Source organism: Strix uralensis, chromosome 4 (genome assembly GCF_047716275.1).
Source record: "Strix uralensis isolate ZFMK-TIS-50842 chromosome 4, bStrUra1, whole genome shotgun sequence".
NCBI lineage: Eukaryota > Metazoa > Chordata > Aves > Strigiformes > Strigidae > Strix > Strix uralensis.
The window spans coordinates 30,704,376-30,731,565 of record NC_133975.1 but is presented as its reverse complement, the minus strand read 5'-3'; the positions used below and the strand labels follow the sequence as shown (position 1 = coordinate 30,731,565).

The window sequence follows — 27,190 nt, the reverse complement described above, 5'->3', positions numbered from 1 at the left end:
TCCCCCCTTCCTGGTCTCCACTGCCTTGTCAGAGCATGTTACACCCTGTCCCTTTGGTGAGGCAAAAGGCAGTGCAGGGGGTTGGAGTCGGGACAGAGTAGTTGCTCTCTGCCACTCCTTGCTTCCCATGTGTTTGCTCTGGCAGTGAGAACAATCCTAATATGCTGTGTCTGTTTTACTTAAATTTCGCATACGCTTTGACTGCAAATAAGTATTTATGCTTTCTGGACTGATGGAGACCATGTAACTGATAACCTTTCAGGCTGTATGTACAGAATGCATGTGAGCCTTGTTTGTCTTCACTGCATTTTCTTCTTGTGTCTTCACCTGCTCAGCTATTTCTTTTCTATGGTGTTAGGATTTAGCTGATCACCTTTCAATTTCAGCAATGTCCTCCTTAAGGCAGTGAGCATAGCACCAGGCAGCAGAGACCCCTGCCCCCCAAAATCAACACCAGGTAATAGCACTAATGGCTGAATCCTGGCCTCGCTTGGTCATGACCTTGATAAGTACCATCAAACATAGAAGGTTTAAGTGATTTTGCACATTGAAGAAGTCCACAGATGGTGAAGTAATAATGCCTGGCTGCTGAGGAAAGGAGCAAATGTCACCTGTTTCTTACATTAGCAGCCAGTGAATTCTTGTGCAAATACTATATACCTACCATCCTGGCAGCAGGTGAATATTTGTAGGTCCTGGGGGACTAATCTAGTATTATTATAAAATCCTGCTGTGAAACACAGCAAAAGCATTATTTGACAAATAAAATTTTAAAAAAGCTAGACATACTGGTCTTTAAGATAAAGTTATTTATCCTTCTACAGAAATGTCAGCTGTTTCTTATAAATCTAAACATCTCTGAATAGAGCTTGTAACAGTTGCTTGCTGTAGACCAGCCTAGAATTTCAGATTTGGAACAGCAAAAGAACTTTCAGGCTCTTCAGTCATTCCTGGGTACGCCGCTAAAGATGAGTGGATTAAGTACCAAGGAAAGAAATTTCTGTTGCTCTGTTAACTAATGAAATTAATTTTTTTCCTGCTTGGTTTAAAAAAAAAAAAAAAAAAAAAAAAAGAAACAAAGCAGGCATTGAAATTAAGGTACTTAGAGCAATAGGCAAAGTCTAATCTAGCAATTCTTGCTTTCCCCTATTCCTTGTTTCAGCTAAGCTTTGACTCAGCATAACTTACAGTATCATAAAATACATTCAAGACAAATGGAGGGAGAAGCAGATTTCGGCTCTTTTACTATAAAATCTTGTGAAAATCATGGTAGTGAGGACAAGCTATCTTCTTGAAGCAGTCTCAGTATTCCAAAGCACTGACTGACATAGATAGGCTTCTCTCATCTTCCATGCTGCAACTTACCATGTTACTTGACAAGAAAAGCTCAGGACACCTTATTCCACCGACACTCTTCTCTGTCAGATCTGTGATTTTTCTAATTCTGGCTCCTTTCATTGCCCTTGAAATTATTTAGCTTTGACATGCACCACAGTAATAAATGCCTGATCACATTTGACACAGTTAATCGCATACAGGCTCTTCTCTAGAAGATAAACCAAGTCACTGGACTGTACAAGGTAAGTGAAATACAGTTTCTGGAATGATGGTTTACAAATATTAAATGTGGTCTCAGTTAAGTGTTTTTCTCCATCACTTTCAATTGCAACTAGATAATTTACATAAATTCTTACCCTATGAAACAACTTATTTAATATTTTAACCCCAAGATTACCTAGTAATTTTACTTTCAGGATAACTGGTTGTGGAAGGCAACACTACAAAACCAGAAGGGAAGTGTAGGTGTCTAATACAGTGGAAACTTGGTGCTATTTTGCATCTTCAAAACACTCTACAGATGTATGAAAAGGCAGATTCATCATTAACGATTCATCAGAATCTAAAGTTAACTGCAAGACATTTAATTAGACTGGTTTGTTTCAGGTATTTGTACAGCTGCAAAGAAATCGTATTACGAAGAAATACATCTGGAAGTCTTGGCTTCAGCATCGTAGGAGGTTACGAAGAACATACTGGGAACAAACCATTCTTTATCAAATCCATTGTTGGGGGAACACCAGCATATAATGATGGCAGAATTAGGTAATGATAACTATGTAATGAAAGGTAGCATTTAAGTAAGTCTTTCATCTAGTTCATTTGTAGTTTTTTAAAACAAGCTTTCATGAAGACAGGGAGCAGGGGAAAAGGACTCATTGGTACAGAACTAACTGTCAGTTCTGGAAACAGGACATAAGTGCCCTGAACGTTAATAGATTTTCCTTCATAGTAGAATGTTTTCAGATGTCTAGCAATCACTAGTATATGAGTAAGTATAAAGGTAAGTCAGTTTGATCTCTGGGGTAAGAGAAAGCAAGCCAGCGCAGAGCATTCCCACATCCCCAGCTCAAAAAATCCCTAACCAACCAACCATCTTCCTTGCAAACACCAATACAATTTAGGAAAGTAAATGCAGAATTATGGAGCAAACTTAAATCGACTAAGTCTTAAAACACAGTTTGTTCAGGACACGGATCATTCCCACCTGAAAGAACTGTAACCTATTTTCTTTCATATACGTCTAATTAATTACAAAGTTATAAGGAAAAAAAAAAAAGGCAAGCGAAGTATTTTCACCTACTTTATTCCCTTATTCATGAGCAGTAGTTAGCCAAAGTAGTAATAGTAATACTCATTTCTACCCCTTCCTCCCAGCTTATGGATATGCTTTTGCATTTGCAAACGTTTAAGGTAAGAATTCACCTTGTTTAATTGTTCTCTCATATTTATCTTTGGTTTTTCAGATGTGGTGACATCCTCCTTGCTGTCAATGGCAGGAACACATCAGGAATGATGCATGCCTGCTTGGCAAGGATGCTCAAAGAACTGAAAGGAAAAATTACTCTCACAATTGTCTCCTGGCCTGGCACTTTTTTATAAAACAAGTCTTTATGGAGAGTATGACAAGTAATTTAACACAGAAAAAGAAAAGGAACATCAGTCTTTGCTTTTTTGGGGGGTCAAGTATGTGTTTATAGAGAAAAGGTTTGTGAAATGTCAACCTGCATGTCAAGAAAAGTCAAGTTTAGGCAAAGCAGGGACACCTATCAGAAAATCACTTCAGAGTGATTTAAGCTACAGACATAAGTCTTTCCTTCCCTGTGTTCTTCAGGTTTTTTTTTGGTTTTATATATATATATATTTAATGCATTATAATAATAATGAAATTTAAGGAGTGGTAGCTCCTGTTCCCCCACTTTATTTTGATTTACAAAAAAATCCTTGAATAACTGATGGAAAAATTTCTTGCAATTTTTCTAGTTGCAAAAATGAGGTGAAGGTTTTTATCCAACACATTATTAGCACTTTGATTATGTGTACCTTTTCATGGTCAGCATGAAGCTGGTATTTTCAAGACTTTCAAGTACTGTTTGCTAGTCTGTAAAACTGTGAATTTCTAAAATAATTAAAAATAACTGTAACTGTGTACTTGTACAGACGTTATTTTCAACCAAAACCAAACAACATAATTTCCCTGGTATGTTTTAATTAATACTATTAAATCTAAGATTTCTATATAGACTTATTGTTTTTTAAGGAAGTACACTGCACCCTGCTAATACCATCAAGTAAAGTCTTCTAAAGAGCACCCTGACAGGGCAGTACAATTGTTGTGGGCCTGCCATGCCAATCACACGATACTGTTCTGGATAGAGTAAATCTGAAAGTGATGATAGTTTTATATTTTTCTTAAAATAGTTCTTTGCCTTTCTCTGTAAATTACCCATGATCCAAAGTCTTATTTTCTCCTCACAAGCTAGCAATGGGAAGAGTATACGTTTGTAATCTTTATCATGTTAAGGACAGCTGCTCCGCTAGAACAAAGACTAAAATGAACTTTCTCTTGAGCCACTGAAAAGCAGCAGGGATGATTATCCAGCTTAATTCACCCACACAAACCGGACATAATTACCAAGTGTATGATCACAACACTCAGTGTTCCATCGGACTAAGAACAATCAGCACCTTTCCCAGTTTCCCTGATTTTTTTTGTTTCACCTTAGTACAAGGTTCTTGAAGAGTCTGCAATTCCTGCCTGTCCCTGTAGTAAAGGATGACCTTTTCAAATATGAATTCCAAAAGCTATACTGAACCCACACTGTTCCAGATGTTGGTATATAATAAAGTGAGTGCACACTGTTTCTGAAGTCAGTAAAAGAATGACCTTCCCAGGGCTTATGAATAAAGGAGACAATTCATTACCGAGACTTTAAGCCCTAGATATACTGTAAGAGCATAAGCCTCTAGCTGTAAGATGTTTTCTCACTGTTTCTTAAAAGACAAAGCCAGTCCAGGAATCTTAACATGAAAAATTCGTTCTTTTATTTTCAAAAAAACCAAAGTAACCTTTGATTTCAAACTAACAGAACAAGATTAAGAGCAAATTATTTTAATACCCAGAAAAATAACAAGATTTATAGTAATCTATTTCTGGCACTAATATATATGCAAGTAGGCAAAAATCACACAAGCCTATTCCACAGGGGCAGCTTCAGTGTTTTCCTGTTCAGGAGCAGGTTCTCCACTGGCTTCTTTTCCTTCTTTGCTTCTTTTGGATTTTTTGTGTTTGTGCCTTCTGTGGCTGTCCCCTTCTTCACTGTCGTGACGACGTCTGCTGTTACTAAATAAAGAGAGAGAAAATATACCTCAAACAATTGCATGACACTTAAGGTTAATTACAGAGTACCAAAAAAAAAGACTGCATTTGTATTTGAAAACTGGCACCTGCTCCTGTTCTGATCCATATGCATTTGGATGTCAGCGCCAAACTGAATTTTTCATGGAATGGTACATACATCCACCCATCTTGTACTTTTTGTTGAGAAATTGGAAAGATTTTTCACATTTGTAAGCCATATTCTAATAGCAATACTTTTCATGTCATGTCCCTATTGGCATCCCTTAATGGTTTAACATTCTTATTGACCCCATTCCCTGGACTTAATTTCTAACTTTAAAAGGATCAAGCCAAACAATTTCTATCAAGTGAATGAGGATTATTTTACTTACTAAGAATCTTTGTGGAGTTAATGCTGCTGAATGTCAGCTTCACTCCATCTCTTTCTGACCCACAGTTTTTACCCTTCTTTCCCCAAATTCGTAATTTCTGCTCAGTAGCTAAGACTGTCACACACATCATTCAATATGAAGTTACCCAGGGCCAACATTGCTTTTTGTCTGTCCACATTTTATATGGCAGACATGTTCCAAGTAGTACATTTAAATGTTTACAGTCTTTCCACAAAACTCCAGTTTGTTTGGGGTTCTTTTAAAAGTTTATATTTTTAAACTGGTCAAGTCTTTCGTATCATATTAAAAAAAAAAAAAAGAAAAATCAAACCTTCGAGATGACTTGTGTCTAGTCTCTTCTTTCTCTCTGTGTCTCCTGTCTCTGTGTCGGTCTTCTTTCTCTCTACTTGTTCTATGGCGGTCATAGCTTCTTTCTGCATAGTCTCTGTATCTGTATCGTTCTTCATCACTGATTAAAAAACAAGATATTTTCAGAACAGTAACACCAAGCAGTATACATATTAAAAAAAGAAATTCTTACACACTTTTGAGATAAATGACAGAAAAATCTCAATGTTGCTTTGGTTTCTAAATGAGATCCACAACATATGCTAAAAAGACATTAAGGCTCTTCACCTTACACACTAGACTTCTGTGGTTAACACAATTTTGCAAGGGGATTGTCCAATAACAATGAAAGGAAAAAAAGAATACAGCAGTGCCACATTAAGTTTATACAGGAGTTATCAAGCAGTTAGCCTAAACCAGTATCTAGCTGCAAATGAAATACAATCCTACATAAACTTTAGTAATGTTTTCAGATCAGTGTGTGTAATGCTCAACACTTCTCAGCACACTTTTTGACTACTATACTATTTGGGTAAATTACATTAAATACAGTTGATCTATTTCCTCACATCAGCTTCAAGAAAGGAAAAGCTAGGTACAAAGAGACCAACAGTAAAATATACTCAACGTTTTGGATTGCTTTTAAAATTAATTTCTCTCCTGTGCCAATGCTGTCTCTGCTTTCACTCCTCTCTTGGATTACCATGAGTGCTGCTCTGCCACAATGCTGGTAAAAACCCCTAAATATTACAGGCTGAACAGGAATTTAAAGGCTTTACTTAAGAACATATTTTCATATTTTAACTTGATGAAAAGGGCAATTCTAAGAGTTCAGTGAAATTTTAATAAAAGACAAGAGCAGTATCTATAGTTAGCCAATACCACTCAAATGCTACATTAGCATAGCTTAAAAAGGCATGCTCATTTTATAATTTCTCTACCAAGAAAATCCTACCCAGATATAGTGTCCAGTATCATTTAACAATGAGACTTCGACACAAATGAACTTACTGTAACTATTTATATATCACATGAACTCTTCATAATCATAGTTTGGAAGATCTCTACCAAATCCTAAAGAAAGGTACAGTGTGACCAGGCTTTCTGTGGCAGTAATTAAAACAGGTAACAGTTTAGATACTATTAAGCTGACAAAAGCCAAGTGTTTCATGCTTTCCATCTTTGACAACATTTACTATAGTAAGACAGTCTCTTCCTGAGGTTCCTGACAGCAGCAGAACAGATCAGACAGATCACACAAGGAAAACAGCTCAAGCCTAAAGAGATTTCTCATGTCCTAGAGCAGTGAGAACTTAGACCAAAACAATTTAATCTGCTGTTAACTTGGATCCTGTGGCCATTTCCCAAGTGAAGACATTACAGTAGTGATTATTACAGCTATGCATGAAAACTCAAGAGCGAGAAGTGGGACTGCCTGAAGCAACAGCACTAGTCTTTCTATGAAACTCTGTATATCATTAGAGCAAATTTCAAAAATTAGCAATTTAAGACATGTAGAGAAACATCAAATACCCTCCAGAAAATCCTGTTTCTCTAAGGGACATTAAAAATATTCACACATCAAAATCAGGAAAACTACAGCTATTACTAAAGACCTCAAAGTTAAGATTTGTCACTGAGTAATATGATTGCACTGATTAGCGCCTGTATTGTTATAAAAACATTTATAAGATTTCATAATGCACTTATAACTATTCTCAGATCTGTAAGCTGATCAAATCCTGCAAAGTACATTTGTGACAGATCACAGAATGGTTGAGGTTGGAAGGCATGTCTGGAGGTCATCTGGTCCAAACCCCTGCTCAAGAAGAGCCACCAGGACCACCAGTTGCCCAGGACCATGTCCAGATGGCCTTTGGGTATCTCCAAGGGTAGAGACTCCACAACCTCTCCGGCCAACCTGTGCCAGTGCTCAGTAACCTTCACAGGCATCATGCTGCTATCACTTAACTGTTGTCCCTCTCTTAAAGACAAAAAGAAAGTTCAACTGCATTAAACAATTTTTTTAAAGACTGTATTATCTCTCCCAGAAGAAAACGCTACAATTGAGACACACCAACTTAAAAAAAGGAAGGCAGTACAGCCACAAAACATGAATTCTGATCGTACCTTTCCACAGCCAGCTTAAGGCACCCTAGGTTACAGCGTGAAAATAAATTCACTTGCTCCACTGAGATGTCCAAAACCCAGACAGGGAAACTAAAGCAGTTGGGACTGGGGGGATGGGAGAAAATAAATCCCAAATCTTACAGTGCTGAAACCTCAAGTCCTGTGCCTTTAACCTGTTTGTATCTGTATCATTCACCATTGTTTTACCCTCAAGTTTCTACTTTACTAGCAGTAGAAGGAAGGAAGTGTAGGGGAGACATTTACAATCCAAGTAACTTTCTATTGAGCACTTCTCACAAGAAACTAGCTCAAGGCTTCAGGGAGAAGAGGTAAAACCAATTAGAAGAGTTTTCTTATCAAATGTCACAGAAAGATGAAGGTTGATACCAACTGCTAGTTTCTAGGACAAGTCATACTGAAGAGGAGACTAGCCTAGCTTACATAGCAGTTTTGTAGTCCAGAATGCCAGTCTCCATTTGATCTATGTTTGAAGTGTGTCTTAACTTAGTGTGTGATAAAGCAGCACCATAAAGAAAACATGTGACTGATGAAGTCTAGTTATAAAGCTCAGTTTTAGAATATAAAAAAAATGTTAAAAATGGAATTAAAATTAGGTTCCGAAATCTACCAAAAGTTATAACTAAAGATAAGGTCTGATTTGAACAACAAATGAAAATTGTTATTAGACATGGGATTCCTGTACCAACACACCTTTAAAATGCCACTAGTCATCACAATTTTAGGATCCTTACATTTCTGCAGGCTTACAGGGATAGAAAAAGGTAGAATCAATTCAACTGCAGTTTACTCCCAATATCCAATATTACTTCCCAAAACTAACATTTTGATGATCAGTATCTAATTAAAAAGTTAAAATTTGAATGTCTAACACTGCCTTCTGATAAGCTTCTAATTTCATAAGAAATTAGATGGCTACTTGTATACTTATAGCTTGGTTTCAAAGCTGAGATCCAAAACCTTTAATGTTAATTCACAGTCTGCATTTGCTCTGTTACACAACTATTTTAAAACACTCTAGAAAACACTCAAAATATTATTGATACTCCTTTTTAAACCTTATTTTGGCAAGCTACTAAGGAACCACGACAGCTTGTAAATGTGTCTGAAAACAAACAACATTTCTATAAGTAAAGCAAAAAATCAGTTTGTCAAGTCCAGAACGCTGGGAGCGTTCAGAAACAGGAACAGATGCTATGTACCCAATGTTACACGAGTGATCTCCTCCCCATTTTGTAACTGGGCTTACATTACAGTTATCAAAGCCTTCCAGGGACAGCCTTGAGAGCACTAAGACCTTTGACCTGTGGAAGAGGACCTATAGTTACCTATGTCCTCCTGTCAAAGAAGTCCAATCCATAAAATCTTTGTTTTCTGCACCTTTGGTTACTTTTTTGAAACAGACTACAAGCTATTAACTTCACACATCACGAGATCTCACTTTGGTAAAGATGTCCAACTTCTGATATCTGTATTCAAAAACTTTCCCAAGTATTCAAAACCCCTTCAATAAAGAATCTGCAGTACTCTCTCCAGCTCTGGGGTCCCCAACATAAGAAGGACATGGACCTGCTCGAGATGGTCCAGAGGAGTCCACAAAGATGATCAGGGGGCTGGAGCACCTCCCTTATGAGGACAGGCTGAGAGAGTTGGGGTTGTTCAGCCTGAAGAAGAGAAGGCTCCAGGGAGACCTTATAGCGGCCTTCCAGTACTTAAAGGGGGCTACAGGAAAGATGGGGAGGGACTCTTGATCAGGGAGTGTAGTGATAGGATGAGGGGTAATGGCTTTAAACTGAAAGAGGGTAGATTTAGATTAGATACAAGGAAGAAATTCTTCATTGTGAGGGTGGTGAGACACTGGAAGAGAGAGGTTGAGGGTGGCCCCTCCCTGGAAGTGTTCAAGGCCAGGCTGGACGGGGCTTTGAGCAACCTGGTCTAGTGGAAGGTGTCTCTGCCCACGGCAGGGGGGTTGGAACTAGATGATCTTTAAGGTCCCTTCCAACCCAAACCATTCTGTGATTCTATGAACGCCTCCTGAACACAGGGCTAACTCAGAAGTCTGCTCAGGTTGCTCAGGGCCTTCTTGAGTATTTCCAAGGCTGGAGATTCTACAACCTCCCTGCAACCTGTCTTACCACCTGATCACTCTTTGGTGATTATTCATACACACACAGACACACACACACACCCCGCCTCATATCTAATTGGAATTTCCCTTGCTGTGACTTTTAACTATTGCCCCTTGTCCTTTCTCTGTGCACCCTGAAAAACAGCCTGGTGCTATCTTCTCTATAATCACCCATTAGGTAGTCGAAAATAGCCTTTAAGAACTCTACTCATCCTTCTCCTTTTACAGCTAAATAAACTCCATCCCCTCAGCCCTGCCAACCACCTTGTCAGACCTCCACTGGACTCTCCAGTCTGTCAATGTCTTTTCCTATCTAGGATCCCAAAACTAGGCACAGTACTTCACATGTTGTATCAAGTGCCATATAAGAGGGAAATAACGTCATTCTCCACCTGCGGGCTACACCCTAACGCAGCTCAATGCATTTTGACCTTTATTGCACATTGAGTGACAAGTCCCATTCAATTTGTTGTCCACCAGGACACCAAGACATGTCCTTTAAAGCTGCTGTGTAGCCAGACAGACCCTCATCTGCTCTGCTGCATGGGATTATTGGGTTCCAAGACCTTAGAAATAGAGTTGCTGGGTTTTGGTTTTGTTTTTCAAATTGCTGAGTAAGAACCATGAAATGGTAAGGCATCAATCAAATTCCAAAGTTTACATCTTTAGTGGTAACTAATTGACATGAAACTATCAAAACAAAAAAAAGACAACACAGTCTTTGCAGAAGGGACAAGAGTACAAAGAGATTGGCATTTTCTCAAGGGGGCAGAGTGAGATACATTGTAAAAATGCATAATTTCATCTGAGGATAGCAGAGCAAAGGTAGAAAAGAATATAAAAAGACAGCTGAAGGTTCATTTTTAAACCATATTTTGGTTATACTAATAAAATAATTCCCAGTTTCTTACAATTTTAAGAAATATTATAGCACAAATGCAGGCTATTTATCTGGAAAAGAACTGTTAAAAACATTGAAAGCAGTAATTTCCGAGCAGTAAAAAGCTAAAGATGATGCTTACTCCAAATCCCACCACAGTGTCACTTTAACAGAATTTAAACAAAGGGAATTTAAATAAAAGTAATGCATCTGTGTTGTCTCTAAAATACTTCACATTCTCTTCCTCATAGCTTGTTTCATTTTATTTTCTTAAGGGCATAGAATGGAAAATAAACCTTCTTAAAAAACATTATGTCTGCATGTTCTGTCTTAAGCCTCTCCCCACCTTCTCTATGACTGCCAAACCAACTTACACTATTTAAGGGCCTCCCATTTTCTTACACAGCCATGTGGCAACAGCTTTGCCACAGATGGTGGATAATTTAGTCACATAAAAAAAGTTGAGGCCTGCTCTTCCCCCTCCTTTACAGATAACTCTGGCAGCAGCACAGAGATTTCTCAAGGCCTGGAAGCTATTAAGGTTCATTTCAAGCACCCTTGAATGACCAGGCTTCTTTCTGGCCCTCAATCAAGCTGTCTGAGAAACAGATGTTTAGATTGGTCTTGAGTTCTCAGAAACTGACCCTGGAACATAACACATGCACACAGGAGAGGACATCACCACATCAGCATACATGGAAAATCCCCTATCTTGCACTCAGTTTGGGTCTTCAGCTAACAATCATCAAGTGAAAAATGTCATCTCTCAACTGAAGTAACGTTGATTCCGGGTGCTCTCATTCCCCACAGCGTAAAACCACTGGTAAAAACAATCCACCTAATAATGAACGTATATATTCTGCAAAAATTGAAACTTAACAAAAAAGACTGAGAAAAGCATCAGGACGTTTACCCTAAAATACTTACCAAATAATGAGCAAAGTAAATTTAGATAAATCTGGCAAGCCAATAGACCTCTGCTCTATGGAGTCATAGCGAGCTCACCATTAAATGCTTTGTACTTGTGCACATGAACCACAGAACAGTTGCAGCTTTTTTTGGTTTTTTGTTTGTTTTTTTTTTTTAAAAAAGCAATTAAGAGAGTTGAAAGCTGAATAAAGCTATCTGCCATTATTTTCATCATCTGCCTGAAAATGAAAGAAGTTCTTGACCTTGAAATAATAGTTTTAAAAAAAGATAGGACAAATTATTATCCAGCTAGTGCAAATGACCAAACTAACTATTTTAGCAGCTAATAACACCATTAATTAAGGTCAAATGTTGCACCACATTGCTCTTAGCACTGAGATGACAACTAAGATTCATTTAGTACTTCTATAGATTCTTCTAGAATTATTGTCAAAGAGAGCTGGATATCTCACTCATACACAGGGCTTAAATCACACCCTTAACCTCTAGAGCACTATGACCAGTTTGGATGTATACTGTCATTTTTACACTTCTGTTTTACAGTTAGAAATTTAGTTGCAGTTTCCAAGAAAAAAGGGGGAAGGGGAGGAAGCCACACCCTCTAGCTCTTTGGAATATACAGCTGAACACTAAATTTTAATGTTGAAGTATGCTATTTAACACAGACACAGGGTTTTGAGGAGAGTTACAGCATGCTTAAGACATTTCACTAACCTGTTGAACACACTTGGAGTTGGACTGTGATCTCGGTCCCTTTCCCTGTCTCTGGTACGTTCTCGATCTCTGTCTCGGTCCCGGTCCCGATCCCGATCTCGGGATCGCTCTCTCTCACGTTCTCTATCCTTCTCTCTTCGTGCATAATAATCCCACTGTTTGCTGGTGTCCATAAGACTAGACCACGAAGGAGCAGAACCTGCAAGGTGCGGAAAGGTGACTAAAGAAAGAGACGCAGGTATTAGAAAGAACAAAATCAAGATACCATATGAAAACTATAATGCTACTTATGCATGAAAACACAGACATTTGTCAGCCTCCTCCAATGACATTTTTCAATCTTCCCCTTTCACATAAAAGTTAATTCTGAGCAAACTGCATTTTTTCCATAATGCTAATAGAGGCCTCTGGCACTCATTTAAATACGAGTTATACTCTGTATACTATACAGAACCAGGATATACACCACAAAAACTGTCTAAATCCTTTTGAGAAAAAAGAAAAATATATTGTGCAAAGATTTGCTGAAAGAATCTGATTTTATGTGGTCAAATAGCTTTGTTTTGGGGCAACAACAAAGCAAAACCAACCAGAAAACAAAACTGCCTTTGAAATTCAGTGGCTCTGAAAGTACAGTTCAGAAAAGCAAGGAAAAAGGACACTTCCAACTTTATATTTAGATGTTATTATTTTTATGCTTTGTCCTTTAAAATATGATGTTAGTTACAAAGCTCTCATTCACTAATTTATATTCTATACTGTGCTTTGCCATACTTTTCTGATTACAGATGTAACAGCAGCTTTCGAAATAAATTCCATAAATTCATTCTGGGAGAAGAAATAATGCTCCTACTTAGGCTTTATAAGATACCATTTCTAATGAACACTCAGCACAACCACTATTACCACCAAAATGTAATAGTTTCAGAAAAGTAAGCATATTATCTTAATCTAAAAGATAATATGCTTAAGAAGTTAAGACGGAAGCCACAACACCAACTCTCAACCTTTTTAGGTAACCAGCAATGGGAAGAGAGAAGGGACATGCTTCTGCATTGCTTTCTGCCAACTCCAATGTAATAAATAACTACTAGTCTTAGTGCCCCAATTGTTCTGTCCTGCCCTCCCTCTCCAGAAGCCCTGTGAATGTATCTTGTGAATAAAAATAAGGGCTGTAGTATTTAACTGGAAACAGCACTCTCTAGTGGACTTACAGTACAGAGGTCTTCCCACTTTCTGCTTATCTGCTTTGCTAGCCAATGATAACATAGCCTCCAATAAATCGTTTGTTTTGAGCTCCACTTCATTATCTATGAGAACAATATTCACTTGACTCCATGGTGTCACAAAGAGACATTAATAGTATAATTAACATAAATATCCACTGAACAATATAAAGTGCATTACTGATACTGTATTTAGTACTGTCGAGTTATAAAATCAGTGGCTTCTCCTGACAGCTATGTTCAGACTGCCTTGCCTACAATGTCCGGGGTATGCCTGCCCCAGAAAGCTTTGGCAGAAGCTTAAGACACCAGTTTGCCAAGTGTCCAAAGGAGGAATACAAAAGACCTTTTGAGCAGGCAGCTGAGCAGGAAAAAACACTTCATTGTTAAAATACATTTGCAATGAAAAGCATTATAATTCTGTAAAAAAGCATTTATACGAGGTTTTGCCTCTAACAAATGCTTGACACTGTTTCACTTCAGGGCTACAGAAAAAAATGAGGAGTTAACAGAAAAAAAAAATACCCTAATACAATAGTATGTTGTTCATTATACTGCCAAAACCTGAAATTCTTCTAAGGAAAGCAGCCAGAAATAGCAAAAAAACAGCTGGACTTTAAAGACTGCTAATTTCCTTGACTTGCCACTATGTCAACAACATACGTATGGTCTACGAGACACTGGCTGCCAGAATATTCTCATCTGAAGCGTAAACTTACGTTTAACTTTAAACATATATTACAAAACAATTATTAATGGTAGTATAAACTTTTACAATAAGTTTTGGTTACTCCCTCACATCTGCACTAATTCTCATCAGACAGACGTATGCAATTTCCACTCCAATAACCTGAGATAAACCAATTATTTGATACTCTGCACATTCTTATACCTAGATTTTCACCAGTAATTATTCACAACACACAAGAAGCTTACTTTCTAATATGAACCACTGTTCTGCCTTTACTAGTTAGAATGAAATAATTTGTCACTTTTAATATTTCTACATGGATTATTCCAATAATTTCTACAAAAAGAAAGACAATTCCAAAATTTAACTCTTATTTTATTTTTGAAACAGGAGAGAGGGAGCTTTGATCAATCAATAGTTTTAGAGAATTAAGTTCTGTTTTGGAGATGGTTTAAAAATTTAAAGCTGCATGGTGTCACAGTATAAGGCAAACTATTAACACATCTTTGTGCCTCAAAAAACACTGAGTCTCAAACTGTTTCTGTAATGCTAAATTTCTTGCAAGTTCTTAAGATATAAAGAATATTTAGAGCACAGAACAGAGAAATGCTTGAGGAAAAAGCAAACAAGCATACAAGTCGCTTCCCTGGCAGACTAAACACAGTGCCATATATTGACAGCTCAATAAAATTGTAAGATCTGATGGCAAAGGTAGCACTAAATTGTGAAAGGATTTAAGAGCAAATTGAAGAAACTGCACTGATGCAGCGGAAGAGCATAAAGACAAAATAGATGATCTCGAATCTACAAGTTAAGAATATTATTTTACTATGCAACCTTCCTAATGGGCTTGCAGTTGGAAACATGCCTGACCACTAGGTAAAAGACACCAAAGCATGAGATTAGCAATTTGAATAGGCAGCAGAAAGACTAGAGCCTCAATCAAGATTGGTATTTTTTGCAATGCATTCCATATGCTCGTCTTCCCCCGCAATTTTGACAAAGCCATGAAACATACAGACTGGCAAAGAAGACAACAGCTTGGAGATTCAGTGCTGTCATCCAAAGCAACTATTAAATAAATATACTCAGCAATTCTTAATTAAATGATCATCTGTACCCTACTACATTGCTGAGCAATCTACCTAAGTTCTGATGCACAGAGAGCACTGGTAAAATACTGGCCAGTGATTACATTGTGAGACAGGCACTGTGAGAGTAAGATGCTGGGCAGGAAAGCATCCTTCACTAAGAGATGAACAGTGATAAAATGCCACTGAGCCTCTACAGATCCAAAAATCTGTATGACAGGCACAGTTTAGAGAAAGACAATTTGCTTTGTGTAGCAAATATGAAAGCTTCTGCCACAACAGGGATGCCAGATACACTAGAAAGATGAGAACAGACTGGGAAGATGGGAGCAGACTGTACTCCTTGGTCTCCATAACCATACAAAGGCAAACAATTTTTTAACACTGCTGAAGAAGTTCAAATTCAATGTTGGCATGATCACAATGCCAGTCATCTTTCGAGTACTAGTACTGCAACAACAAGCATGCCATCACCTCCAAAGGTCAACATAAAACTTGCAAATATTTTTGTGTCCCTGACAATACTTGAGAGAATAGCAAATTCTAACAAAAGAGATTCCAAAGTAAAAAACATTCTAAATTGGAGACTACATATTGGATGCAGTGTACATACTAATGACTGTAAGACTGCTTTCCTTATGATACTCTGCACAGCTTTAGATGTTGAAGCTTCAACAAAATAGTCACTTCGGTATCTTCATTGTCTGCCTCAGCTTTACCTTTTTGCTAAAACTTCAGCAAATACAGTTCAATTATTGCTAAAAGAGTAGGTAGCGCAAAGCAGCTGTTTGCCAACATCAAGAATTCTTGAAAAGTAACAAGCTTCCATGCATAAAAGGAAACACTTGATAACTGATGAGGACCCTTTCAATGTCAGTGAAGTACCACTTATTATTCCATAAACTGCTTTAACCTCAAGAAATTACAAGCCATTCAAAAATGACATTTTGTATATACTCTCTAAAGACTTATTAACATTTGGGAGACATATTATCTGCACGTTTGATCTGTGCTGAACATTATGCATCCCCAGAACTGGACAGAACTTTCCCTACAATTTCTCCTCCCAGCAGCTCAGGTCCAACGGAACAAAGAGCAAGGAGACAGAAAATGTCAGCTGGAAGAAAAGGCACTAGGCATGGGGCTGGATGGCAGATGCACTGAAGGCAGAGGCAGCGACTGGCAACACGCCAGGTCCTGCACCTGGGTTGGGGCAATCTTCAGTATCAGGACAGACTGGGTGATGAATTGATTGAGAGCAGCCCTGCTGCCCAGGACTTGGGCATACTGGTGGATGAAAATATTAAATATGAGCTGACAATGTGAGTTTGCAGCCCAGAAAGACGGTCATATCCTGGGCTCCATAAAAAGAAGTGTGGCCAGCAGGTTGAAGGAGGCGATTGTCCCTCTGTGTGCTCTTGTGAGACCCAAGTACTGCATCCAGCTCTCAGGCCCCCAGTATAAGAAAGGCATGTTAGAGAAGGTCCAGAGGAGGGCCACGAAAAATCATCGGAGCTGGAAGGAACATCTCTCCTAGGTTGTTCAGCCTGGAGAAGGCTCTGGGGAGACCCTATTGTGGCCTTTCAATACTTAAAAGGGGCTTATACAAAAGATGGAGAGAGACTTTTTACCAGGGCCTGTAGTGACAGGACAGGGGGCAGTAGTTTTAAACTGAAAAAGGGTAGGTTTAGATCGGACATAGGGAAGAGATTCTTCATGATGAGTGCGGTGAGACACTGGAACAGGTTGCCCAGAGAAGTGGTGAATGCCCCCTCCCTGGAAGTGTTCAAGGCCAGGCTGGGCTGGATGGGGCTTTGAGCAACCTGGTCTAGTAAGAGATGTCCCTACCCAGAGCAGAGGGGTGGGACTAGACTATCCTTAAAATTCCCTTCCAACCCAAACCATTCTGTGATTCTGTGTTTGTTTTATCTTCCCAATTTGGGCTGGGTCAGGAAGAAGCTGACATCTTAGTATTGTTATCACTCTTTTGGCTCATGAAGCAGAGGATGTGCTAGGTAACAGTTCTAAACTCACTGTAGGTTCCGTAGACGTCCATTTCATTGCACATATTGAAACTTCTATTTTGGTTTACTCTTACTGTAAAACCAGAAAGTGATGTTTTTCAGCTTCAGAATTTTTCCATAACATTAACCAAAAAAAAAGAAAAACTGACTTTGCAACAGGATAGATAAAGATTAGACAGTTTTTCAAAGGAGAGGCACATCACTCAGGATTTCTCAATGATTGGTGTTGCTGGTTGAAATTCTGATCATCTCTTGACAGTACTTGTTCTCCTGTTTCTAAATTCTACCAGTTCTTGGAAAATTCTCCCTGACTTGTGGTCCATATTACAGTGTATTATTTTTCAAAAACACAGTTCTGCAAAAGCAGAATGGAAAGATATGCAGCATACAAATAAGTAAGCAAAACAATAGTATTTACCAACAGCTGTTAAATTTGCAACAGCATGTATTCTGTTCACAATGGTAGGCAATGAGCTTTCATAATGAATTACTGAAAGGACCTGTTTAGTCTCTTAGCTAAAACCCTGGTAAGTATATCAAACTGATATAGCACTAGTCAAAATTCTCAAAGCCAGCAAGGACACTCACCACTGCCATATGAAAATGCACGAACAGAACGACCATCATAGCCAGAAGAATGTCCACTGTTGAAAAGAAAATACATGTAAAAATCCAGTTTCACCATCAAAGCTACCTCCATCAATAAATATATACTTTAAATACCATTCCTTTGAATTCCTTCCACTATACAGACTAAAACAAAGTGTTTGTTATAAATGGATTTAAGTCCTCCATTTTGAGCATTACTAATTAAGGAAGCTGTCTATCAACAGAAATATGTATATTTCATGTTTTACTACAGGAGGCAAAAATAGCATTCTCTCTTCTTAAAGGTTAAACCAAAAAGTATCCATACCATCAAAGCTGTTCTTTTGTATTTTCAATGAACTATTTCAAATGTTTCTTGTATCATAAGGTGTTTCTGCACAGATACTGTACTTAATCTCCAATTGCTTGAAAGTGCTTCATTTATGAATGAAGCCATTCTCACTCTTTCTGTTAAAAAGTAGATATGTAAGCGTATCTAAGAACAGGTGGACTTCAAATGTGTAGTTCTATAAAAAATATATTAAATTAGCTACACATTTTCTAGGCTGACTTCTTTCAGTAGTGGCCAACTCCAATAGGTAAAAACCAGAAAGGTTAAAAAGGATAGGAGCACAGGACATGCATAATTCTTTCATGACTTTTAGCACTTCCTACATAACTAGAATGAATTATATTTGCAGTATTTAACCTAAGCGTTATTTTTGTTCTTGAAGGCACTTTAACATTAAAAAATAAGTTTTGGGCTAGCTTAGTTGAAAAACAAAACAAAACCAGTGATAATGAAAGGTCAATGCAACACCTTAACATTTAAAAGTATGAGATTTAGTTCCTAGGTTCCACAATAAACTCGATTTTTTCACATCGTATTTGAGAAAGTACATAAATATTCACTATAAGAAATGCAATGACTGCTGCTTGGCGGTCAGAAGCAGCAGTCACTCACAGCAACTGTCAGTATGAAAAAATAAATTTACTTTCATGTACATCAAATGCATCCAGTTAGGGATTTTTCCCGAATTAAATTAGATGAGGATTTTCTCAGAGCTTTACCTTCATCATCCTGTAGTGTATATGTTAACAGAATTTTCAATTTCAAAGGAACAGATGTGTGCACCTTCCTTCAGTGACATCCAAAGGACTGACAAGAGGCTTGCACCATCTTTTTAAATGAGCTTTGTATATGACCCGATTTTGGCCTTCAGCAAAATATAAATACTTTTCAAGGACTGTGCTGGACAACTTTTTTTATTTCCTTTGACACACATATATATATATATAAAAATATATGTATGCATACACATATACATGTATACAAAAAAAGGTATTGAAAAAATACTGTTAAGCCTATTAAAGCTGAAGACTTAGAACAAACACAGTAGAAACACAAATTTGTATTCCTTGGAACCCAGCATTTCCTATAGCTTATGAGGGCTTGAATCTGTGGTCAAATTGTTTATTTGCATGTATAGAAAAGGATACGGTAGCTGACAAGTATACGGTTCACTTAAATATGCCTTCAAACTACTAAAGAATACTTTAACAATCATTGCCTTGACTTTGTTCGTAAGTCTTGGCATTGATATAGTGTCATAACTCAATTAAACTATTAAGCGGTCAAGTAACTTACTCATAAGAATATTGTCAGCCAGGTGAGACTAGTAACGTATCTGTAAAAATACTGTAAAAATCTGAAACTGTCTCCCCACTCCCAGATAAAATCCATAAAACACTGGGTAGTGTAAGAGTCCTTACTAATTTATTTCAGTTGCAGAATACCAATATATTGCTTTTTAAGATTTTGAACAGATAATCACCTTTCTATTGTGGGTATGAGGGAAGGTGGAGGACCGCCAGGTGGTGGTGGAAAGCCTGTAATAATAAATTAGGTGAGGGGGGAAAAAAGAAAAAAAAAAAAAAAAAATCAAACACATAAAAGAACTAAGCTAAGCATACAATGGCAAACAAATTCCAGAGAGTACAATGCAAAAATTGTTTCTCACTGTGTAAATAGCTTTTACTTTAAGACTGAAAACTACTTTCTAGCTTAACAAAGACAGAGTGTTAAACATGTATTATCAGTGCTTCAAATCAAACACCTTATCATTCTTAAAGCTACAATGATTTAGAAGTATAGGAAAATTCCCAAGTATCTAACAATACTTAATAAAAAACAATCACAACTATTTTCTGCATAGCTGAAAAAAAAAGAACGTAAAGAAAAGAAGGAAGCACAGAGTTTAGAAACTGGCTGATTAGATCCACTAGTCAACAGCATTTTCATACATTTTCTTTTCTGCCTGGCATCAAAATAACTGAGCCTACAACTATACATATAGTTTTGTGTTTATGAACTTTTATCTATATAACTAAAAGGAAGTTGGTAAGTTGCACATCAGTTAAGTTTTAATTTCTTAACCAAATGTGGAAAAAAATTCTAAGCAAGTTTACCTGGTGGTGGCACTGTTATTGGTATACCTAAAAAGACAAGAAATAACGTATCAGTTATAGTAATAGTTCATGTTTATTATCTGTAGATCTAAAATCAGATAAATCAGGTTGAGCTATCACCACATACATGATCATGGAGAATGATAACTTATTTTCTGTGTCCTCAAATCAAGATGTCGCATTAGTAGCAATTCTTAAGATTTTATGCAAGCCTTGTCAAATCTGGCTTTTTAATTTAAATTCCTATTCTTCAGGATCTTATTTAATTAGAGACAAAAATAATGAAGAATTACTCTGGATCTCAAGATTAGAATTAAATCCATAACCCTAAAATGCTTAGTATCCAGAAGGAAAGTAAGATCCCATAGAATATATTTGCTTTATTTTCTATTCCATGACTGGATGAAAGGAAATGCAATTGGCCTCTGACATTTAATAGCTTAGTATAGGAAACAGTAGGTCCACATGGACAAAATATTCTAGTAACAGTAAGCATTACAGACTTTTCAGTTAATGCTATGCTACACTGCAATTAATCATTCAGTTGCTACATGGATGGAAAAAAAATTGTTTGGTACTGTATTTTCTTGTAAATATTTGAGAAAGGAGCATCCTTTAATACACATTCAAATATGGTTCTAACTTTTCTGGTTTTCAGACCTAGCTTAGCTGTTATGAATCTAACTAAAAGCTGAGAAATTGTTCACAACTGAATTAGCTGCCCTAACAAAATATATAAACCTAAAACATATAAACCTGTCTTATTTGATTATGAAAGGAATGATTAAAAGGTAAAAATAATTCGTACACTTTAAAGGGCATTATCTTCTCATACTTTGCAAAGAACTAGCTTTACCTCAATTGAATATACAAAACACATGAAAATAATAAAATGGGCTAAAACAATACTGCCAGAAAATAGACTACTATACCAGGCATAAAGCTCTTCCAGTTATGAGCAACTCTGCTTCCATTAAAAAACAAGTACTTTCAATCTGACAACTCACTGCAAGACTTGGGGCGGGGGGAGAACAGAAAACTTTGCCAAGCACTTTCATCAGTTTTGCCATAACTGCATAAACATCCAGACAGAACAGCAGACAGATCCACTTAGAACCCATCTCATTCAAGTTCCAGACTTCATAATTCAGAGAATATCCTAGATGTACTGGTCACTCCATGATTTAATGTATCTATCATTAGTTCAACATTATAACTAAAAAAACTATTGTATGGCAGCAACGTTCAACTACATCTATGTATTATAATTAGTCTAGAAATGCCAACTGCTCCCAAACTGACTTGGCAGAAGGAGAGAATGAAGGAATATGCATACTGAGAAAAAGTAATCAATATCAATGTTCACTAATTGCTGGTGATTTCACTGACATGAATTTCTACCAGCATTAATCCTATAGGATTAAACAAATTGTGAAACAAAATTGAGGTTGCTGTCCAATCCTGAAGACTTAAAATGTAATCTCTCAGACAAAACATAAGTCAGGAGACAGTGAACCCCAAAAGCCAAATTTCTAAACTTCATGAGCCGTTTTCTCTTCATCAGCACACCAGCTTTCCAATGTGCACTATTGTTAAGAACGCTAGAAATCACACCATAAAAAGTTTGACACTGTAACATTTAAAAACCAAACACTCCTAATGAAAATTTGTGGGAAAAAAAAAAAAAAAAAAAAAAGGAAGACTGGGAACTCAAACTGTTGCAGAGCTGAAGTATTTTCTATTCATCTTTTTTGGTTAATTGTCGTGAAGAATTAATAAAAGTCTTCAAGAGCCTACAACATAGAAAATATGTATATAAAAATATATAAAGAATACCTCTTAACAGCAATGTTAAGAATGTAAGCTAGAAAAATATCACAAGTTCTCTCAAATTGATTAATTTATTAGCTCTACCTTATGCTTAAAAAAATTTCAATTGCTGCACTAAACCCAGTATATTGTTAGCATTGAACATGGCTCTCAGCACTATGCACATCAGCCATCAGCTAATACTCTTTACAAAAAGGGTGAAATTCTGATTAAACAATTAATATATTCATCAGTATTTTATCTTGTGCAGAAATACAAATAAAAATCTCATCACATTATTAAAAGCCAAATGAAAACTTTCACTTGAGAGCCATTCAAACAAAATTAAGACAGACTGAATACAACTAATATGCAGAGCCCAAACATCCACATAGTTTTAATGAGTTGGTTAATGCAGGGTATCACGCTAAAAAAAGATATAGGCATTTTTTCTTCAAAAACCTTTAAGAACATTTAAAAAGTCATGATTAATATTATTTTAAGACAGAAGCTAATTTACTTGATAGTATCATAATGGAAGAAACATTTTTCTACATTGCAAGTTAGCAAGTATGACTAAAAAGATCTAAAGTTTTTTTCCTCACCTTCTTCACTAACACATGAATGTGACACAAAACAAGAAACAAAAAAATTCATAAACTTTAGTTAACAGAAAATTAAGAACCTCTTAACTCTTCACTCTTTCGCCTCCTACTAATGCAGTGTATGAAAATGTACTTGAAGCATCATCAGCCAATAACTTCTTCTGAGAAGAAAATATTGAGTCATTTCTTGGAATGTAGGGAACTAAACTTGAGTACCAGTGAAAGATGACGACTTAACACAGATCATGTCGTGTCCCTACAACACGTTGTACTGCCACAAAGATACACCTAGCCTAAACTTAAAATATTCAGGCTCGTGTCAAAACCAATCCAAATGACATTAGTGCAGCATTTTACCTGATGTGCTCAAATTTGCTTTCAGGACACTGTATACCATCCTACTAACTCAAGGCTAGTAAATATTTACAGAAAACCAAGTAGGTTTTACTAAAGGAAAGCAATGCCACATGTGCTCCACTTGCAGAGTAAGGAATCAAACACGATAATGATGCCACAGCTTAACAAACACTGCAAATTGGCTGAACTGTGTAATAGCCCACAGCAATGTAATACAACTCAACTTTGTGTAAAAACTTCTTTTGCCACAGGCTAAACTAAGCCAAATTCTCTCTCATTTATCACAAGATTAAAAAGTACACGCTTAAGATTGCTGGGGGTTACTTGCTAGGCCCTGGTATAAGTCTAGGCAGTCAAAATTTTCAGTTATGCAACAGGAGTTCAATGCTTCAGAGAAATTTTTTTTTAATATCACCGATACGTGTCACATTTTAACTACACTCTTAAACCAAAACACATAAACCAACTTTTAAAGTCTGTTAAACAGACGCATCCGAGTTCTTCTTTAGATTTAAATTACTCCAACACAGCAATAAACCAAGCAAACAAAAACCAACGCATTTTTTGCCACAGTCAGTGATCTCCTAGGAGTATTTGAGAATTTTCTGCATTTGGCCCTTTGAATCGTTCCAGGGCTCGTTCCTCAAAAAAGATTTGAATTGCAAGAGTGAATGAATTCAGAACAAGAGATCTAACTTCAAAGCAAGATCCTTTTTCAAAGGGGCTTTTGGAGGATGTTTTATATTTGGAATACTTAAATTTTCTGGCAAGTAGTCCTGGTTTAATATTGGGTAAGAGTATTTCTTTTTCCTCCTCCTCCACTGAACCTAGGAGGGATGGCAGATTCTATTTTAGGAACAGCTTTGAAGTTAAAGAGCTGGCAACAGCACAATTAAAACACAGGCCTGAAGAAACCAAATCCACAGCTCTTAATCGTTATTTTCAAATCTACTTGAAGCACGGAAGGATGTTGAAGGAGACCTTCTGAACAAGTGTATGTCATAAACCTGTCTGTAAACCACAAGACTAAAGCCAAACCTGCTTGCTATATTTATAACACATGTGGATTTCTTTCACCTTTAAAAGCTCAACAGGTGAGGGGTTCTGTAAGAATAGTCCAGTACACCTATATGACACACCAAGTGCATTTGGGGTGTCTGTGGGGGTTCCTCTCATGCTTTTAATAATATACAACTTAGACCACCTTTTCTGTACAATTACAATTAAAATAATTACTTTCTAAAAACTTGCAATGCATTATCTATATTATTTTACCAGAAAGGTTTTAATGCAGCTTAAAACTGCAGTTAGCATTACCGTCACATTCCTCTCCTTTCTGTCCCCCCTGCAGTAAGGAAACATCACAAAATTGCCAGAGCAGTAGCATATTCTCTCTTCAGACACCCTATTTTTTATATTGAGGCACAAAAACTTGGAAAAGTGCACAGAATTATTTCATCTTTAAGTCTCGTCTCTTCTGTTTCCTACGTTGCACCATTTTGTGTATGACAATCACTGATGAAAGCCAGAGCTTGCCAGGCAGCAGGAGTTAATAGTTTTAAAATCATCAGCAGCAATTGAAGAAAGCAACCTCTTCTATGAGGATTTAAACTCTATAAAGCCCCACACAAAGTTCTTGCACAGAAATAATGTTATTTCCTTGCTCATACATAAGAAGCTTTTAAAAGATTCCCTATGTGAACAGAATAGCAAAGAAACTGCTCAGCATTATTTCAGAATAAGTCAAGCAAAAGAATGCAAGGAACAAAAGGAGAAAATAAGGGGCTCCACATTAAATCAGTCTCTTCTATAAACAAATCCTTCACTTTCCTACTCAAATACTCCCCAAAGTTTCTCCATCTATTTTCATTTCTCACTGACTATTCTTCTTATGCCCTTGCCAAGTTCTTTTGAACTTAATTCCTAAAAATGACAACACTCAGGTAATTACACTATTTGTGCAAATGCCCATGACACTCCCTCCAGTAAATTTCAGTAAATATCAGTAAATTTCAAACCAGATGTAAGAAGGAAAAGAGTTCTCAAAGAGTTTTGATTCCTCTAAGATTCACAGACACAGGACCCTGGATAACAACATCAGGTGATAATAAGACCTCTGACTAAAAGAAGGGATACCGCATAAATGCAATTCTTATCAGACTTTTGGGAATTCACACGTACTGTGAGGGTAAAGGGGAATTAAAGCTTCTGTTGATGCTTTGACCTTAGACATCAGAGAATCCAATTTCTGACACAAATTCATGGTATGACATACTTTTAGTTCAAAAGTTTGTGGAATGATTTGTTAACATGTACCTCAACAGCATTAGTTGACTTACAGAAAACAGCTTCTCACTTCAAATATTTTCAAGGACACAAGATCCAACATTTAGTGTTTAGGCAATGATTTACTACTTGGGACTACGTTTACTGAGAAAGAAAGACAAAAGTTTCTGTTTCTGCCTTGCAGATATATTTAGGAAAAGAGTAGAATACAAAATTCTGAAATTCTGCACATATAGCCAAATCTGCATGGAATGCACTGTCTTTATTTCATTACCATAAAATATTTGATGATAACGCAACTCTCATTTTTCACATCCTATGTAGTGCAGGATATTTACCTGGTGGAGGAATCAGAGGTGGAGCAGTACTGACAGTTGGAGGGGGTGGGAGGAAAGGAGGTGGTGGAAGGTGGGTAGGTGGAGCTCCTGGAGGGAAAAATGGAGGTGGCTTGGTAAAATTGTCTACTTCAGGATTAGATCGTTCTGAAAGAACCTGTAAAATATCAAACTATAGTTACAATTGCTATGTCAAAAGGGTAGAAGATAGGTTTCCTCTCTTTCCAGTTACTACAATAGGAAGGTATTACTACTTATGCACCTAAAGAGCAATATTCAGATAGTTTAAGTTCTATCTGCATCCCTCGTCCAGTGTCCCATGCTTGCCAAGTACCTCTAAGGGTCTAAGAGCAGCCAATAGGGAACAACTAACGTAAGATCTGAGAGGGAATATGTGTCATCTGAATATCGCCCAAAACACCATCTTAAATTTATATATAAAGGAAAACATTTTAAAAATCTATATGAAAAACATGAAAAAACCCCAAGAACTTACATTATTTAAACACTGTGAGATCAGCTGAATAACACATGGCAGTGTTTTCAGTATAATCACCATGTTTAACCTTAACCTAAGTTGGCATGGAAATGCAGCCAGAGCACCAAGCAACCTTGATTCTTCTCCACAGGTAAGTCAGGAGAGAAAATGTGCATTCAATCTTAATACATTTAGTTGTTCTCTTAAGATAATCCAAGCCCATAAAGACAAAAATCATAAAGACTAATCTTACAATTTATGGTAAAATAATTCAATCTAACTTTGGGGAAAAAAAAAAGTACTATCAACTATTTATTCCTTCACAACTTATTTTTAAAAGAGTGCATTTCTCAAACTGCATACAAAGAGGCTTTCACTTTCAGCATTAGTGCCTGGCAGGAATAGGGGAGAAATGGACAATCAGTTTAAATATTTTTCTTTGTCACTTAGTAAACAAAACACTAACCCATACAGATCTAGCAGAGCCAGTGCTGTATCCTGAACTGTGAGTCTGCAATATTGCTCATTTCCTTTCAGTAAGAAATATACCAAAACACTTATCTTTTGAAATATATCAAATATTTCATCTTAATGTACTTCAACTAACTGCCACAACTTTCTTCCTGAACTTAAAGCTACTTCTGTATTACTCATTCATACACACTGAAATGTTTTAATCAGAAGCTATGGGGAAAGAATAAATGTGCTTTAGTCAAAGATAGAGTGCAAATCTGCAGTATAAAACCTGTATGTTGCTGTTTTCATTGGCACGCCGTCGTCCTTCCACCCTGCTGATAGTGATGGTCTGTCCAATCACATCTATTGTGCCAGATATCCGTCTGCAACACAGGACAAACCAGAATCAACAAACAGAATTAGAAAACGAAAAAAACAAAAATAAAAGAGAGAGAAGAAAGTCTTATGGACTCCTCTCATTCTAAATGCCAAAGTTCTTTCTCCTGTATAAAACACAAAAGACCATTTCTGAAGAACATTAACCGTGATAAATTTGC

General features: G+C 36.9%; 2 protein-coding genes across 11 annotated transcripts in view; one reads left to right on the top strand and one right to left on the bottom strand.

Moving 5' to 3' along the window:
- LNX1 (ligand of numb-protein X 1) overlaps positions 1-3,487 on the top strand; it is a 73,201-nt gene extending 69,714 nt beyond the window's left edge. For all 5 annotated transcript variants that reach the window (XM_074866192.1, XM_074866191.1, XM_074866193.1 and 2 more), the window contains 2 exons: positions 1,945-2,103; positions 2,805-3,487. In XM_074866192.1, coding sequence (XP_074722293.1) covers positions 1,945-2,103; positions 2,805-2,940 — 295 coding nt within the window. In that variant the 3' untranslated portion in view covers positions 2,941-3,487. The remainder of the gene's footprint in view (positions 1-1,944; positions 2,104-2,804) is intronic.
- Positions 3,488-4,360: 873 nt separating this feature from the next.
- Positions 4,361-27,190, bottom strand: part of FIP1L1 (factor interacting with PAPOLA and CPSF1) — a 44,632-nt gene continuing 21,802 nt past the window's right edge. For 2 of the 6 annotated variants that reach the window (XM_074866196.1, XM_074866199.1), the window contains 9 exons: positions 26,923-27,016; positions 25,703-25,856; positions 20,308-20,334; positions 19,674-19,728; positions 17,839-17,894; positions 13,433-13,528; positions 12,219-12,438; positions 5,402-5,539; positions 4,361-4,681 (listed from right to left, as the gene is read on the bottom strand). In XM_074866196.1, coding sequence (XP_074722297.1) covers positions 4,534-4,681; positions 5,402-5,539; positions 12,219-12,438; positions 13,433-13,528; positions 17,839-17,894; positions 19,674-19,728; positions 20,308-20,334; positions 25,703-25,856; positions 26,923-27,016 — 988 coding nt within the window. In that variant the 3' untranslated portion in view covers positions 4,361-4,533. The remainder of the gene's footprint in view (positions 4,682-5,401; positions 5,540-12,218; positions 12,439-13,432; positions 13,529-17,838; positions 17,895-19,673; positions 19,729-20,307; positions 20,335-25,702; positions 25,857-26,922; positions 27,017-27,190) is intronic. The other 4 variants (XM_074866200.1, XM_074866202.1, XM_074866198.1 and 1 more) reach the window with 3 other exon arrangements.